An 18,051-nucleotide genomic window follows, 5' to 3' on the forward strand; every position below is an offset into this window, starting at 1 on the left:
TCTGGTGCAAACACACACAATGATTATACTCACAAGGATGGGTCGCCTCCAAGGCAACCACTAGATAAGCAGGCGGGGAGAATCGTAACCTGACCCAGCTCAGGGTTAAGAAGTCACTCTCTGTAGGTAGAAGGAAATGGGGATACACCCCTCCACCCAGGGGGGACTCAACAATTATGTGGTATAACAACAGAGGCGCCAAGTAGAGTAGAACTGGTTAAAATTGTTAAAAAGGGGGAAGTGGGTGGACTCACCTCCCTTCTGAAAAAATGGCCAGACAACGGGCAGGTTACTTCAAGTTTAAAGCAACATTTATTATGAGCTCCAAAAGTGCAACGCGTTTCACGGGTAACAGTCCCGCTTCTTCAGGCAAACAATTTTTGGAGGGAGCAAAGTCGGGTCAAGAGCCAGAGGCACTATATCTGGCTTTAACTAATTTTACACCACTTGGCGCCTCTGTTGTACCACATAATTGTTGAGTCCACCCTGGGTGGAGGGGTGTATACCACATAGAATGCTCACTACATCAATTCTGCATCAGAAGTTTAGCTTACCTTCTATTCCTTTATTCAGTGTGGGAAACAAAGCTTCCCTTTTTCTACGCTGGATGATAAAAGCCATCTGTATCTGCATTTTAAAAAGTTTTGATCTTCGTTGTAATTGTTAAATTTAAGTACAAATGAATTTGCGGCTCCATTAAGATTTCAGATGTTCTGACAAGACTTGCAAAACAAACAAGTCAAATCTCTTTGCCTGTGCGGCTTTCTTTTCACCTGTTTGAAAATGATAGATCTACTTAAGAGTCTGAAAACCTAATTTGATTCAGTGTAATTTAAAATGTGTAGGTCTGAATAGAGTGCTATTTCATGCAAATGCTAGAAAATGTGTACAATGTGCCTTCAAAATGTAGTGCAAGCTCTCCCTCTGCTGCTCATATTTAGTACTGCACCATAAGAAATAATTTTATCTGTCAGCATAACAGTAGCATCATACCTAACAACTTTTTAATATAAGGAAGAGGGACACTTAAAGGGATACTGTAGGGGTCGGGGGAAAATGAGCTGAACTTACCCGGGGCTTCTAATGGTCCCCCGCAGACATCCTGTGTTGGCGCAGCCACTCCCCAATGCTTTGGCCCCGCCTCCGGTTCACTTCTGGAATTTCTGACTTTAAAGTCAGAAAACCACTGCGCCTGCGTTGCCGTGTCCTCGCTCCCGCTGATGTCACCAGGAGTGTACTGCGCAGACACAGACCATACTGGGCCTGCGCTGTGCGATCTTGATGACCTCAGCGGGATCGAGGACACGGCAACGCAGGCGTAGTGGTTTTCTGACTTTAAAGTCAGAGATTCCAGAAGTGAACCGGAGGAGGGGCCGGAGCATCGGTGAGTGGCTGCGCCAACACAGGATGTCTACGGGGGACCGTTAGAAGCCCCGGGTAAGTTCAGCTCATTTTCCCCCGACCCCCCTACAGTATCCCTTTAAGCCCAGCTTCTTCTCCCCTAGTCATGCATATCATAAAGATTTCATAAGAAAAATATGTTGTTTTGTTATTCAAACCACACTGGTCCTTTCTTTTATGGTCCATTATTCTTCATGTTAACATTTGAAAATAAAAACTATATCAATTTAAAGCATGGGAGTAAAATTTAGAGTCAATTAAACACATCTTTCAGTAGATAAAAATGATAGCGGTGGCTGGATAGTGTTAATGGTTAAGGGCTCTGCCTCTGACACAGGAGACCTGGGGTCGAATCTCGGCTCTGCCTGTTCAGTAAGCTAGTGCCTATTCAGTAGGAGACCTTGGGCAAGTCTCCCTAACTCTGCTACTGCCTATAGAGCTCGTCACAGTAGCTGCAGCTCTAGCGCTTTGAGTCCGCCAGGAGAAAAGCGCGATATAAATGTTGTTTGTTTTTGTGTAGATATGTTTACATAGATCTGTACATCAGTCCTGAAAGAGGGACAAATGAGGAAAGAGGGGCAGTTGGAAGCTATGGTAGCATAGTACCTAGTTAAAGGATTCATCTGGCAGATTACAAAAAAAACAAAACAGATTTACTTACTGGGGCTTAGCATGCACTTTTAATGTGCTGTTGAGATGACATTGGGGCTAAAAATGCTGCATGGTTCTGGACACAGCCTGCTGTTAACCTTTACAGCTGAGCTGTTTCAGATCATGTGACCAAACGTGTAAAGCAAGTTAATTACCAGCAGAAGCCTCACTTCCCCCTTACATAAGTTATCAGATGGTATATTTAGATCTCTGAATGGAGACGGGCTTCAGTCATGTAAATGTAAAAGCATTAAACAAGATAATAGTTCTGCTGTTACTCCTGTTGATTTATAATTGCAGGTTAGAATCACAGATGACGGCGGACATCCAGACTATTCTCCAGCTCCTGCAGAGACAGGCATCGCTTGTGCCGCCAGCCTACAGCATGGTAGCGGCCAGTTCTGACTATCAGCGGCCAGCTGTGAGGCGAGTACAAAGCGTGCATTCCGGGGCCTCCATCAAGACGGACCGCAGCTTCACTCCATCGTCACAGGCAAGTCCTAAGCAAAGCACTCAGCAAGCAAACGCAAGGGACAAGCATAGTGAGCTGACTCTAAGTGGCCGTGAATTAAGAATAGGAAGTCTTCAGATACAATACAATAACATTTGTAAAGCGCTTTTCTCCCATAGGACTCAAAGCGCATAGCTGTGTCTCAGATTAATACAGGGTTTCAGGCTGGGTTGTGTTACAGAGGAGATAGTCAGATGTTCATGAATGCCAGACTGAAAAGGTAGGTTTTCAGTTTAGACTTAAATGCTTCCAGGGATGGGGCTGTCCTGATTGGGTGTGGCAGGGAGTTCCAAAGTGTAGGGGCAGCATGACAAAAGGCTCTGTCTCCAAAGGTTTTGAGGTGGACTCTGGGGGTGACCAAGGTGTTACGTCCTTTTGATCTAAGATTGTGGGGGGTGTGATGTAGTTGCAACAAGTCCTTCAGGTATCCAGGGCCCAGATTGTGCAAGGATTTGAATGTCAGTAAGCCAATCTTAAACAGAATTCTCCATTTTATCGGTAGCCAGTGGAGTGAGCTCAGGGTTGGTGTTATGTGGCAATGGCGGGGTTGGCTCGTTAACAGCCTTGCGGCGGTATTCTGTACTAATTGCAGGCGGCGTAAGTCTTTCTTATGCAGGCCTGTGTAGAGGACTATGCAGTAGTCTAACCTTGATGTGACGAAGGCATGAACTAGGGTTGGAAGATCCTCTGAAGGAATTAGGTGTTTAATCCTTGCAATATTCCTTAGGTGAAAGAAGGAATGTTTCACAACAGCTGAGATTTGATTCCTGAAGCTTAATTTCCCATCAATCAGTACTCCCAGGCTGCGCACACAGTCTGAGTTGTTCAGGTCTGAGCTCCCTATCCTTAGCGGTGTTGGTTGAGACTGGAGCTGCTTTGCTGTTGAGCCCTGGCCCTCGATAACAAGAACCTCAGTTTTGTCAGCATTAAGTTTTAGCCAATTATTATTCATCCACTCCTGAAGCTCAGCTATAGGGCTTTATCTCACTGCAGGACTTAACCACTTGGGGACCACGCAGTTATAGTGAACCTGAACTCAGAACTTCCTCTCTGCTCTACAAGATAATCAACAGCATAATAACATTTAAAGAAAAACATTTCTTTGTTTCAGCTTCTAGAACGCCTACTGACATTCTGCAGAGTGGTTATTTCATGGGAGTACAGAAAGGGTTAACCTTCAGCTTCTAGAACGCCTACTGACATTCTGCAGAGTGGTTATTTCATGGGAGTACAGAAAGGGTTAACCTCCTGTATTTACATATTAGCTCAGAATTCGACAGTCAACAGACAGCTAACAGCTCAAATTACACTAGCTCATTACTTGCAGATAAGAAAGAATTAGACAGGCTGTTCATTATAAACACACACATGGTGGATTTCTCTGTGTTTCCTTGTCTCTTGTGCAAGAGCTTAAATCTACAAAGAGCTTGTGGTTGCTTAAAGCGGACCCAAACCAAACATTTTTTTAATTAAAAATATTTAGTTGCACCACTCTGACACATACAAAGATAAATAACCACTCCTTCAAGCCTATGAGAATTTCAGTGCATGCTTTTCACCTTTCTCTTTTCATAACTAGGGTTATACATTAACCCATGCAGCCATTAGCAAGTCCTCCTTTGCTGGACACCTCCTTCTCCACCAGTTTGCCGGATTCTGTCCCGGCAATATGAAAGGAAGGGAAGGGTTCCTCCAATAAATGTAAAATATTTTATATTTGTCATCATGCAGCTGAAAAAAGGCTGCTATTTATTATTATAATTTAGAAAATGGATTATATTTCTGAGATCTTGTATTTTTAATTTGGGTCCACTTTAAGCATGACACAGGCAGTATAGATTTAACTACACTGGCTTCCGGCGCAATTGCTTGCATAAACCGCCGCTAAACTCAGCTGTCAAATGAGAGCTGAGTTCTGTACACCATCCAGGAGCCAATTTAATTGGCTGTTGACCCTGTGATCTCTGTAAACCAATCACAGTGATCACAGAATGAAAATTAAAAAAAAAATGCTTTGATCTTTAGCACAGCTATGCAGTACTAAAGAGGGCAAAAGAAGTGTGATTATTATGATCATTTACAAAAATAATTGTAAAAATGTTATACCGTATATTGATTTATCAGTCTTTAACCCTTTCGAAATAAACGTTTGCTGTGCGTTCTGCATTGTCGCACTTTATTTTCCCTCCACCAGTGTGCCTCCCCCAGCCTGGCAGCCTAATGCAGAGCGGGGGCAGGGAGCGCTTCTACCCAGAGGATGATGTCAGCATTGCAGCTCTGCTCAGTGGTGGAAAAGACTCTTCCACTACCGAGTGGTTCCTCTGGGTCCCGATCACATGGCATATCATGTGATTGGGACCCAGAAGACGATGTTGGCCTTTCAGCAGCCGCTCAGTGGAGGGCAAGGAGAGTCGATCCAGCATCCAAAATAGGTAAATATGAAAGTGCTCCCTGCCCCCGCTCATTAGGCAGCCCGAGATTTGGCGGCTGAGACAGCCCTACCCACAGTTATGTGACGCAAGATAATTCGGGTGGGGCTTTTAAGAGGTTTAAGCACATCGGTCATGAAAAAAAGCTGAAACCTAAAACTTCATTTAGTGATAAGTAATAAAATATTGCATTGAGTATGGACATTTTTTATTTATATTACTTCCTAGTTTGGAAATAAATGTCTTTTATAGGCACTGCGATTTTTTTAGTTTGACGTTTGACTGATTCTGGGTCATACTAAATCAATAGGGAATAAAATTTCACATACACGGCCTGGTGCTGTTATCCTACAATAGCATTCCTTCTCACTTGGTTTAACCCTAGTCCATGCTTCTTCTCATGCCCCCCTGCCTTCAGAGGTGTCAGCAACCCCAAAACAGTAAAAAAAAAGGGCGCATGCGGCTAGTGGATTAATTGGGCGCTGCCATAGGTGCCAAAACAAAATATTGGGAATTGTGTGCCCAGTCAATAGTGGGTGCTGGCATATCGCCTGCTATATATCGGGGCACCGCAGGCGCCCCAATGCTAATAATTTTCAGCAAACTTTTTCAAATCTAAGAGCTGAAACTGCTTTGCAACTTTGCACTGCATGCTCTGTTTGGAGCATTGTGGTCACGAATCTCTCCAGAAATGGGACCTGCACTAATCTACTGAATGGCAGCAAACTTTGACAGTCTTATCTGCCATTTTCTATCAGAAACACTGCGGAATGACTGTGTTTTCCCTGCGCATAAAAACAATGTTTCTGAGCTGAAATCATGTAGGGCTGCATCTAAACACAACAGCTTAGTTATTCCAAAATTGCTCAGTCCTCAATTCTTATCTTTGAGTAAACTGCTATGTGGTCTCCTTCATGTTCCCATGATGCATGCAATGATGTCACCCTGGGGAACAGCCCTGGTGCTGTGACACTTTTGCCCCAACCTCTCCTCCAATGCAAGTATGTGGAGTCTAGTTTAATAATGTGAAGAAAGCAACACCACCCAAATTTTTTTTTCAAATGAGATAACAGACTAATGCTGGGCATACATGGTTAGATTATGGTTAGATTTTGCGCCGGTATTGAGCCAGCGTGTCACTGCTTGTCCGCGCGGGCACTTCCTTATCTGCCTTTCGTTTCTACCATTGTCCGCCTCCGGGGTTTGAGCGCGGTATCGATCCGCCGCGGTGATCGGACAGGTTGAATATTATCAATCGAGCCATCAGCGGCTCGATTGATAATATAAAACGAACCATGTATGCCCAGCATTAATACACAGAAGTCCAGATTAACAATCTCCAAGGCCAGGTGCAGAAGTAAATAGATAACTAGAGTTTGCAAGCACTTCCTGTTTACCCTGAATCCATCCGTTATGGACTGACACCGCCCTTTTACACACAAGTTGGTGATAAGAGACCACCTCCGTTGTGACTGATAAATGTTTCAGATAACAGGCTGAGGTTTCTTTGCACTTCAAGCTAAAACAAAAATCCTGTGAACTTCCCCTTTTCTGTGCATAGTTCTGACACATCGCCAGGATGATGGCATCTCTAATGCAGGCCAAAAAAAGTAAGTATCGAAAAGTGAAAGCAGTAACAATGGTAACATAATCTGATCAGCATGACTGTCACTTCAAAGTACGCATTGTCAGTTATTTGAATGATGCTTTCAATAAAAATGATGTTAACAGACCATAAGATCATTTTGCTATTCTAAGGAGCCTTAGCAACCATGCCTTGTTTAGAGTACAGAGTACAGAGGCTGTCCAGAAGGACCATCTTGCTGCATGTGTAATTACCTGCACAGGGCAATAGTGTGTTGTTACATTCACATAACAACAACAACAACAACAAGAAAACATTTGTAAAGTGCTTTTCTCCCATTGGACCCAAAGTGCATAAGCTTGTCTCAGAACAGTACATAGCGATGTGCTACAGGAGGAAAAGTTATGTGATCATAAATGCCAAATCCAAACGTGTTTTGATTTAAAAAGTGTGCAGGGTTGGAGCTGTCTTGATTAACATTGGCAAGGCATTCCACAGGGTAGGACAAATTGGTAGAAAATGGAGGATTTGGGAGAGTGGCACTCCCCAGTTCATGAGCATATACAGAGTGAATGAAAGTAATATGTTCTCACTATACCATCTGTGGTTTCCCTCTGTCTTCCGCTGGGACGTGTGCTCTGCGGATCTAAGTGAAGAAAGTGTAGTCTCAATTGTCCAAATGGAGAAAAAGAAAATGACTCCGGGCACCTTCCGTCCTGTGCTTTATTGCAGATGATGGCAGACAGTAAACAGGGTACCATATCCAAAAGATACCTTCATCTAGTGGTCCTCAATGGTGATGGTGCGGTGGAGGTGGGGGAACCAAGGCACTAGGTGGGACTTGCGACGGCTGTTTCGCGTCTGTCAAGACGCTTGGTCATGCTGTGTACCAGCATGACCAGCTCGGGCTCCAAAGGTTTTTAGTTGGACTCTGGGGGTGGTCAAGTTATTAGATCCTTTTGACCTGAGGTTGTGCGAGGAATGATGCAGTTGCAACAAATCCTGCCAATATCCACGGCCTAGGTCATGTTAGGGATTTGAATGTTAGCATGACAATTTTGAAAAGGATTCTCCATATAAGCGCAGCGGGCAAATGATTGGTGTTATGTGGCAATGGCGGGGTTGGCTTGTTAACAATCTTGCGGCAGAATTCTGTATTGGCTACAGGCATCAGTGGCGGACACAGGCAGCAGTGGGCCCCTGTGCAAAATATCAATTGTGGGCCCCCCTGACCTGCGGCGCGCAAAGCGCGCCGCGGCAAAAATGGGTGTGGCTATAACCTACGACGCGCGAAGCACGCCGCAGCAAAAAATGGGTGTGGATAGAACCTGCGGCGCGTAGCGCCGCGGCAAAAAATGGGCGTGGCAATGACCGGATAAGGGCGGAGCTAACTGTAATTTAAAGTGATCCCGGGGTGAGAGTGATATGGAGGCTGCCATATTTATTTCCTTTTAAACAATACTAGTTGCCTGGCGGCCCTGCTGATCTATTTGGCTGCAGTAATAAACTGAATTACACCAGCAACAAGCATGCAGCTTAATCTTCTCAGTTCTGACAATATTGTCAGAAACCCCTGACCTGCTGCATGCTTGTTCAGGGTCTATGGTTGAAAGAATAAGAGGCAGAGGACCAGAACGGCAACCAGGCAACTGGTATTGCTTAAAAGGAGAGAAATATGGCAGCCTCAATATTATTCTCACCTCAGGTTCCCTTGAAAAGTGCAACGCAAAGACAGTGGGCCCAGGTTTTGGTGACCCTTTCCCCAGAAAATTCACATAATTGTGCAGGTTTTCTCATGAAAATACACATAATGTGAGCAGATTTGCCCAGAAAATACGTGCAATGATGTCGGCAGATATGCCCAGAAAATACGTGCAATCATGTCGGCAGATATGCCCAGAAAATACGTGCAATCATGTCGGCAGATATGCCCAGAAAATACGTGCAATCATGTCGGCAGATATGCCCAGAAAATACGCGCAATCATGTCGGCAGATATGCCCAGAAAATACGTGCAATCATGTCGGCAGATATGCCCAGAAAATACGTGCAATCATGTCGGCAGATATGCCCAGAAAATACGTGCAATCATGTCGGCAGATTTGCCCAGAAAACACATGCAATCATGTAGCAAATTTGCCCAGAACATACATGCAATCATGTGGCAGACCTGCCCAGAACATACACGCAATCATGTGGCAGACCTGCCCAGAACATACACCTGCTAAAATAAATAATAAAAAAAACCATTTACTCACCTGCAGCAGCAGACCTCCTGTCCCAGCCTCCATCCAGCGCGCAGCTCCCATGGGTGGTTGGGTGGATAGGTAGCCTGGTGGGTAGGTAGGTAGGCAGCCCTTAGCCGGGTGGGTAAGTAGCCTGGTGGGTGGCTGGGTAGCCGGGTGGGTAGCCTGGTGGGTAGGTAGCCTGGTGGGTGGGTGGGTAGGTGGGTGGTTAGGTAGCTGGGTGGGTGGGTAGGTAGCCTGGTGGGTCTTTAGGTAGGTAGCCTGGTGGGTTGGTAGGTAGCCGGGTGGGTAGGTAGGTAGGTAGCCTGGTGGGTGGGTAGGTAGCCGGGTGGGTGTGTAGGTAGCCGGGTGGGTGGTTAGGTAGCCGGGTAGGTAGCCGGGTGGGTGGTTAGGTAGCCGGGTGAGTGGTTGGGTAGCCGGGTGGGTGGGTAGCCAGGTGGGTAGGTAGCCGGGTGGGTAGGTAGGTAGCCGGGTGGGTAGGTAGGTAGCCGGGTGGGTAGGTAGGTAGCCGGGTGGGTGGTTAGGTAGCCGGGTGGGTAGGTAGACGGGTGGGTGGTTAGGTAGCCGGGTGGGTAGGTAGCCGGGTGGGTGGTTAGGTAGCCGGGTGGGTGGGTAGATGTGTGGGTGGTTAGGTAGCCGGGTGGGTAGCCGGGTGGGTGGTTAGGTAGCCGGGTAGGTAGCTGGGTGGGTAGGTAGCCGGGTGGGTGGGTAGGTATCCGGGTGGGTGGGTAGGTAGCCGGCAGGGTGGTTAGGTAGCTGGGTGGGTAGGTAGCCGGGTGGGTAGACGGGTGGGTGGTTAGGTAGCCGGGTGGGTAGGTAGCCGGGTGAGTGCGTAGATGTGTGGGTGGTTAGGTAGCCGGGTGGGTGGGTAGCCGGGTGGGTAGGTAGTCGGGTGGGTGGTTAGGTAGCCGGGTAGGTAGCCGGGTGGGTAGGTAGCCGGGTGGGTGGTTAGGTAGCCAGGTGGGTAGGTAGCCGGGTGGGTGGGTAGGTAGCCGGCAGGGTGGTTAGGTAGCCGGGTAGGTAGCCGGGTGGGTGCGTGGGTGGGTAGGTAGCCGGCAGGGTGGTTAGGTAGCCGGGTAGGTAGCCGGGTGGGTGGTTAGGTAGCCGGGTAGGTAGCCGGGTGGGTGTGTGGGTATCCGGGTGGGTAGGTAGCCGGGTGGGTAGGTAGCCGGCAGGGTGGTTAGGTAGCCGGGTAGGTAGCTGGGTGGGTGGTTAGGTAGCCGGGTGGGTGTGTGGGTATCCGGGTGGGTAGGTAGCCGGGTGAGTGTGTGGGTATCCGGGTGGGTAGTTAGCCGGGTGGGTAAGGTAGCCGGGTGGATGGGTGTGTAGCTATCCGGGTGGGGGGCCCGACTCCTATCCTCCCTCACTCACCTCGGGGCCCCCCTCCCGGTATGCGCGGCGGCGGCGGCGGGCGGGAGAGCAGAAAATCCAGGAAGTCTCCGCCGGGGCTGCAGCAGACACTAGAGGCTGCTGCCGCTTGGTCTCCCGTGTCTCCAACTTTGTACACTGCTCGCTACTAAACCAGGAAGTAGCGAGCAGTGTACAAAGTTGGAGACACGGGAGACCAAGCGGCAGCAGCCTCTAGTGTCTGCTGCAGCCCCGGCGGAGACTTCCTGTATTTTCTGCTCTCCCGCCGCATCGCATGAGGGGGAGGGGGGGGGCGATGTGAGGGGGGAGGACAGGAGTCGGGGCCCCCCAGGTTAAAATAAAAGGTAAAATTAAAAAAAAAAACCTGCAATACTTAATGGGCCCCTGAAGCAGCGGAACTTCAGGGGCCCTCGTGCGGCGGCACGGCCTGCACGGCCGTATGTCCGCCACTGACAGGCATTGTAGTTGTTGTTTGGAAGGCCTGCATAGAGGGCATTGCAATAGCCCAGCCATGATGTGTTGAAGGCGTGAACTAGGGTTGGAAGATGTTCTGAAAGAATGAGGTGCTTAATTTTTGCAATATTCCTTAGGTGAAAGAAAGACCAACAAAGTAATCAAACTAAAACAAAAAAAAAAATGCTATTGCTGCAATGTATAGCAGCAAACTGAGAGCTAGACTGAATTTTTCTCAACAAGAGGTGCATTTCCCTTCTGATGGTTCTGATAGAAATTAGATTTTTATCTGACAATGGTAAGCTACCAGAGACCTATGGCCAGCCTACCATCTACAGGGGAGCCTGCATACGAATGCCTGCCGATTAACCTTGTTTTAGACGCAATTTAATTCAACAATATTGATCTGGGCAACTGAATTTTTTTAGTTTTTTATTTGCAGAGAATGAGAACAACAACAATCTTTATTGCAACAGATGGTCTTTTAAAGTGTCCCATTTAAGCTGCTTTGTTGACCAAAGTAGTGGTGCACTATTATATTTGTCCATAGGAAGGAACAATTCTGCATAGAAAGCTGAATCACAACGTTCTATACAAAAGTGAAAGTTGTGAGTTATTTATTTTGCATACTTTAATTGAATGATCAGTGCTGTTCATGACAGCCCTGAGTATTCATGATTTAGGCACTTACAGTGGAGGAAATAATTATTTGACCCCTCACTGATTTTGTAAGTTTGTCCAATGACAAAGAAATGAAGTCTCAGAACAGTATCATTTCAATGGTAGGTTTATTTTAACAGTGGCAGATAGCACATCAAAAGGAAAATCGAGAAAATAACCTTAAATAAGATAGCAACTGATTTGCATTTCATTGAGTGAAATACGTTTTTGAATCTGCCACTTGCCCCCTGCCCAGTTTGTAGTGCGGCTCTGGGCACACATGACCTTTGCCCTTGTATGTCATATGCATGTCATGTTGCCACCACTGCTTTCTTGTAACGCAATGAATTTAATCACAGAACTGCAGACCTGCTGGGGTACTCCTCCTGCGTGTTATTGTGCCTTTCAGTAGAGCTGTCCTGTTTGGGCCTTTCTGTACATTGTTTTTACATTCTTTAAACAAAATATGGTCTGAATATGCAGTGCATAGAGAAGTGCTCAAGCTCCACACGGCATACCTTGAGGCACTTTTTTTTTTTTACTTGAATTCACCTGAGGAAGCGGGAAATCACCCGCAAAACACACAGGCTTCTATAGCATTTGAATAAAAAAACTTTTTCCAATAAGACTGGCCTTCAGGAGAGGTAAGACCAACACTGCTTCTCCTTTTTAGAAGTATTGTATCTATATCATACATGTCAAATTCTTTCCCATGGGCCAAACGGGATTGAATTTGGCCCCAAGTGGTTTCCCCACTTTGCATAATGTTTGGCCCGCTGTAGACCACCAGGGAAGCTATATTGGGTATAAAGCCTAGAACTAGAACTTTAGGGAAGCCATATGGGGGGTAGGGGGAAAGCACTAAACACTCGGGAGCTCTATAGGGAAGGGTGGGGGCCACTAGACACCAGGTAACTCTATGGGGGAAGAGAGATTCACTAGAAACCAGGGAACTGTATAGGGGTTGGAGGGGGTCATTAGACACCAGAGAACTTTATAAGGGAGCAAGATGGCCAGTAGACATTGAGGTTGGCCCGCGACTAGGTCACAGTTTTCAGTTTCGGCCCACTTTGTGTTTGAGTTTGACACCTCTGATCTATATCAAGCACCTCCACCCCTTATTATTGTCATTTGAACACGTCTGTTGTTAGATGGTAGTTTTTTGGCTTCAATCTAAAGAACCCTAGGAGTGCAATCAACCAGTTTCTGTTCCACAGACATGGAAAACTGACCGGAGACTGTTATGTTCCCGTAGGTTCTAACGGTGGTTGCAAAGGCTGTGCAACCCACTGTTGTGAGTATATCAGTCAACAATCATGTTTCACCAACTTTGTAGCGATATCACACCATTGGGCTCCATGTCTCTCTTTTTTTTTTCTTCCAGGTGATCCTGGGGGCTTTGGTAATCACAAGACTTGTCGTCATTATCACCTTTCAGTAGAGCTGAGCTTGTTAGTCCTTTTTGTACTTTACATTCTTTATAGAAATGTGGTCTGAATATGCAGGGCCAGAAAATCTGAAATGCTTGGATGGTATTTAGTCATTTGTTAGCACAGGGCTTTAGACTCACTAGTGGCCATATATATTTGCCTGCCATCCTATTCTAGGAGCATTACCCTATAATAAACTTATCCTGCGTATGACAGCATGTGTGTCGCTTTACACTTAGCACCATCACTCATGTACATGTAATTATGGCACCAGGAAATTTGTGCACAGGGTAAAGCCGAAAAACGTCTCACCCTGCTCCTGCAAAAGTCCCGGCGGCGTTAATTACTACTCCCCTCCAGGCCGCCGTGGACTCTGGAGTAAGATGTAATTGCCATTGCTGGCAGACGAATTACGCTGTTTTTGGCGTAATTTGAGCTCCGTCTTTTGGCGGCGCCCAAATTACTGACTGAGCGGCACTATTGCCATAAGTCATATCACAGCCTATGGCAGCACCTGGTGCACCCAAATTTCCAGCGGGTTTTTTTTGCCTGACTCGCCACCGCTCACCCAGTATTACCAACACTATTTGGTTACATTGTTTATATTGATTTGACATACAAATGTATATAATTTGCAATGTTTGATTGGAATAACGAAGTTCTCTGTGAGAGATGTGCCTATTTAATATTCTTTATACCAACCGCATTCTTGAATGTATATTTTTATTGTGGATTACTACCTTTCCTACACTTTATTGTATTTATTCTGGATTACAGTATATGAGCAGGAATGTTTTTATCATCTCCTTATTTGGCTATGCTTTTTGCATTTTTCTGTCGGGTGTCTTGTATTTTTTATACACCGTGATTTTTATCTAGGACCCGCCCCTTTGGTCATAATTGCTCCTCCCACAAATCTCTCCTCCTTTGCACATGGATGTTTCACATTCCTTATAGACACTGACTATAGTTCTAATTGTCTTTCACTTTTCAGCTGCTTTGTTGCATCGTTCTTTGCTTGAAAAGCGAAATGAACTGTGCCGTTGCATTAAGCTTCTGTACCGTAAAACCTTAAAGAGAACCCGAGGTGTGTTTAAAGAATGTTATCTGCATACAGAGGCTGGATCTGCCTATACAGCCCAGCCTCTGTTGCTATCCCAAACCCCACTAAGGTCCCCCTGCACTCTGCAATCCCTCATAAATCACAGCCGTGCTGTGAGGCTGTGTTTACATCTGTAGTGTCAGTCTCAGCTGCTCCCCCGCCTCCTGCATAGCTCCGGTCCCTGCCCCCGTCCCTTCCCTCCAATCAGCAGGGAGGGAAGGGATGCAGGCGGGGACTGGAGTTCTGCAGGAGGCGGGGAGAGCAGCAGACTGACACTATAGAGATAAACACAGCCAGCTCTGACAAGCTGTTTGTCAGCAGCGTGGCTGTGATTTATGAGGGATTGCAGACTGCAGGGGGAGCTTAGGGGGGTTTGGGATAGCAACAGAGGCTGGGCTGTATAGGCAGATCCAGCCTCTGTATGCAGATAATATTCTTCAAACCCACATCGGGTTCTCTTTAAAGCAGACCTTTTAGCCTTAAAACAAAACCCACACTATAAGCACAGACAGCAGAAGTTATAACTCGAAAACCTAGCAGGAAAACCTTTCTAAAAATTGACCACTTGTACCATAAAATCCAGGTTTTGATAGTTACCCTTTCTGAAAACTGCCATGGCAGTTTTCTGCCTTTGTAGAAATTGGTACGGGACTGTGTCATGTGTGGGTGGGAGGAGCCTCATAGTGTGGCCTGAGAGGTACTTCTACCTGTGCCTCTGAGCCAGCTTATCTCAGAGAGGAGAGGTGAATAGAGAACCAGTGCAATGCCTGCCACAGTATGTTGCATTCCAGACCTGCCAAAATGCTTCCCTGCTACTTAATGAATTAGTCAGCGGTTGCTGCATTGGGTTAGAAAGAGGGTAACTGTTCTTGCATGGGTGTGTCAATGCGTTGTTTGCAACAACAACAACAAAAAATCTCTATACTGACTGAATGAAGTACAAGACAATATTCCTTTGAATACACATAGATATTCTGGTGTGGTGATCACCAGTGGAATTATATTGAATCTAATCTTACGCTCATCGAAAACACTCCTCCCACCACGTCACCTCTAACATGTTTTTCTCCAGTTGCCTGATATTTTACATTTATTTTTTATCCACAGAGTCCAGAATTCGTAGACTTTGAAAAGTCCAGACCAAAATCCAAAGAATCACTGTCGAGTGGAATCCATCTCAACACAGCTTCTGAGGACAACTTGACATCCCTCCTAGACCATGACTGCGACTCTCCAATTGACTTGCAGGCTAGACATTGTCCATCATATCTCAACCCAATGAGGCACACCTCTCTACCTGATTCTTCCATACACAACAGAGGGGGAATGTCCCTCCACAGGCATGAATCTGACCCAGGTCTGCCGGGCAAATAACCCAAAAACAAACACATAAAAAGCTCATTTTCTAAGTACCTTTCATTATATTGTAAGTGCTTTTAACGGCTATTCTCCTCTTTGTATTTAAAATCCTCTTTACTTGACTCAGGGGCAAAAAGGATATCTAATATGCAAAAGTACTGTATATTTTGATACATTTGAAGCTTACTAAAGGTACGTTTGGAGAAAAAAAACAAAAACACGATGTAAAGACTGTATGCCGAAAAAAAAAGAAAAGAAAAAAATAACATAAAACTGCCAGCATCACAAGGCACCTTATTTTTTTAATTTTTATTTTTAAACTTGCATGTTATGAGGTCCGTTTTTATCGCATGAATAATGATATTAAATTATTTCACGGACAGGTCTCGTGTGAATGCTTTCGACCATGTCAGAACCTTTTAGTCGCACGCAGACCATCAAATTCTTCCATATTTGCACTGTTAAAGTAAATATGTGTATTTTATATTTTTTGTTTTACAGCAGGAAGAAGATGAGCGGGGTATTATAGGACTATAGACTAGTGTTGGCAACTTGCGGCTGAAACACTGGTCAGCTGAAACACTGGTCAGCAGAAATTTGCACAGCATGCTGGGAACTCAGCCAAGAAGCACATGTGGTCTGATGTTTAACCTGAAGCTATCCTTTCAAGGATTAATGTAAATCAGACTGGTGGTAAAACTGCATAGTATGCAGCCATACCACTTGAGAACAGCTCTTCATGGTCATTGGTGAAGCTTCTCAAAGCTCCAGTAGGTTACCTGAGTTTGTAATGACCACCTCGTATTGAGGTCCAGCCATAGCCCCTACCTCCCTTAGTCATATCCCTTCTAGTTTCTGCCACAGCCCCTCCCTCCTCCAGCCACTTCTGTAGAGTACCTGCCATGGTCACATGGTTGGGTGGTAGGCCACCAGTAGGGTCAAGATTTATTGGTCAGTAGTCATTGAAATGAACGTATAATTTTCCTCTAAACTATGAAAGTCTGCAAGAGTTACTCATAGCAGAGTGTGCTATAAGGTTTCCATCAAAACAGCCTTATATTGGTTTGATGTACACCTAATTGGTGGTAAGGCACCATATTATATTGTCACTTATAAGACTTTCCCAAAGTCAACTGGACTTTCTGGTGCAGAAGACCAGCCATGAATTCACCTGGCTGTAGCCACATCCCTGCCTACAAATGCCTGTTTCATTCCAGGGGTTATAACTACAGGGGAGAAGCCCCCGCAACCCCAGGGGGTCACAACTCGGGGGGGGGGGGGGGGGGCAAACTACTAATCTTTCCTTCCTCCAATAAAGGGGCCCATCCTTCAGATCAGGTGTTTCTGTTGCTACACTTGTTTTGAATGGATAGCTTATGATGGCCATACTTGTTTTATGATCTTTGCAAAATGGTAGGCAAGGGAAAGGGTGTGAACATTTGGGGTTTGTTTTTTTTTGCTGGGGGGCCCAATGATTTGTAGTCATGCTTCATTCCCTACAAACAAAACACCCCCTGTACCTTGGTACATCAAACATGAGCTTTTTTAATTTATAGAATCAGTCATTGGTCACATGGGAATTAGTAGTCAAGTCTGTAGATGGATCATACCACTCTTCAGAGCCCCATCACTGACATCAGAAAGCACTGCTGAGGCGGTAAGTCTCCAGCCCTATTGCTTGCTAAGATGACAACCACTACAGGATATCTTCAAAGTAGTCTTGGGTACTAATGGGTACTTTTTTGTAGCTGTCCTTGAAAATGTTCTGGTCAGAAAACGTCATTCTTCATTGGACTTAAGTTAGTTCAATGCAGGACGTCTTTGGTGCATCCATCCCCACCACCCCATTCTCTTGCCCGGCATCTCTACTCACTCCCCCTGTGACACAAAACTTGTTGTTTCCCCAGCATTCCTTACGAGCTCTGTTTACCGTTCCCTGCTACACTCAGTTTTATTAGTACAGTTGTAGTAAGTCGCTTGCATGTTGTTAGACCAGTCTTTCATCGCTTTGTTTCTCTTTCTATTCCTTGTCTCTGTATATTTCATTTCAAAAGCTGCATCCTTAGGTTAGCATGTTTATATACCTGCATCTCCTGTATCTCCTAATATTTCTTTGCCTTACGCTAGTTAATTGCTAAAGTTGCATTATAGCATTGGCATGCTGACAGCATTTATATTAGAAGTAGAAGAAAGTTATTTTCTCTAGCACAATGAAATTATAAAATGCTATGTCTCTGCATATTCCTGTTTTATTAACAAGGTTTCCTTCCAAGCACAAAAAATACTAAAAATTCAGACACAATAGTAAGTGAAAAGTCTTCTTTGATTCAACTGGATAAATGTATCAGTAACAGGCAGATGCATGGAAGAAGGAATCAAGGGTATGCCTGATTTTGTGTAAAACAGTCTACCTTATCAATAGGTGTTTACCATTCCTGGGGATATTTGTTTTTTTCACACGTAGAAAACTTGTGGTATTTGATAGGGTGCCATCTGTGATGGTTCATTCATCGTTTCCAGTCCATTTTTGTGATCACCCAGTTCCCTCCAGCACTTACTTTTTTCCATTGTGCAGGGGGGTAGCATGGGTGATTGCGGGAGTGCTGCTGTGGGTGGATCTGGCCGGCATTCTACCTTCTTACATTAGAGCGAGTAGGTGTTGGGAAAGAGGGGTGGGTTCCGGTATTGCTTGCGTCCCGGTGTTTTAACAATATTCTGTGGCACAGCATGTTACCGAAAGGGATCAAAGTGTCAGACTTTTGACACTTCAATCCAGAGGTGGGACAAGGTCTTCCAGCACCCAAGGCTGAGACACCAAAGTGCGCCCCTCCATCCCTCCCACCCCAGCTGTCACAC

General features: G+C 45.6%; 1 protein-coding gene across 10 annotated transcripts in view; it reads left to right on the top strand.

The window, feature by feature from the left end:
* Positions 1-15,525, top strand: part of KCNH7 (potassium voltage-gated channel subfamily H member 7) — a 567,276-nt gene extending 551,751 nt beyond the window's left edge. For all 10 annotated transcript variants that reach the window (XM_068245637.1, XM_068245631.1, XM_068245632.1 and 7 more), the window contains 2 exons: positions 2,353-2,545; positions 14,944-15,525. In XM_068245637.1, coding sequence (XP_068101738.1) covers positions 2,353-2,545; positions 14,944-15,210 — 460 coding nt within the window. In that variant the 3' untranslated portion in view covers positions 15,211-15,525. The remainder of the gene's footprint in view (positions 1-2,352; positions 2,546-14,943) is intronic.
* Positions 15,526-18,051: the final 2,526 nt, after the last annotated feature.

Source organism: Hyperolius riggenbachi, chromosome 7 (assembly GCF_040937935.1).
Source record: "Hyperolius riggenbachi isolate aHypRig1 chromosome 7, aHypRig1.pri, whole genome shotgun sequence".
Lineage (NCBI taxonomy): Eukaryota > Metazoa > Chordata > Amphibia > Anura > Hyperoliidae > Hyperolius > Hyperolius riggenbachi.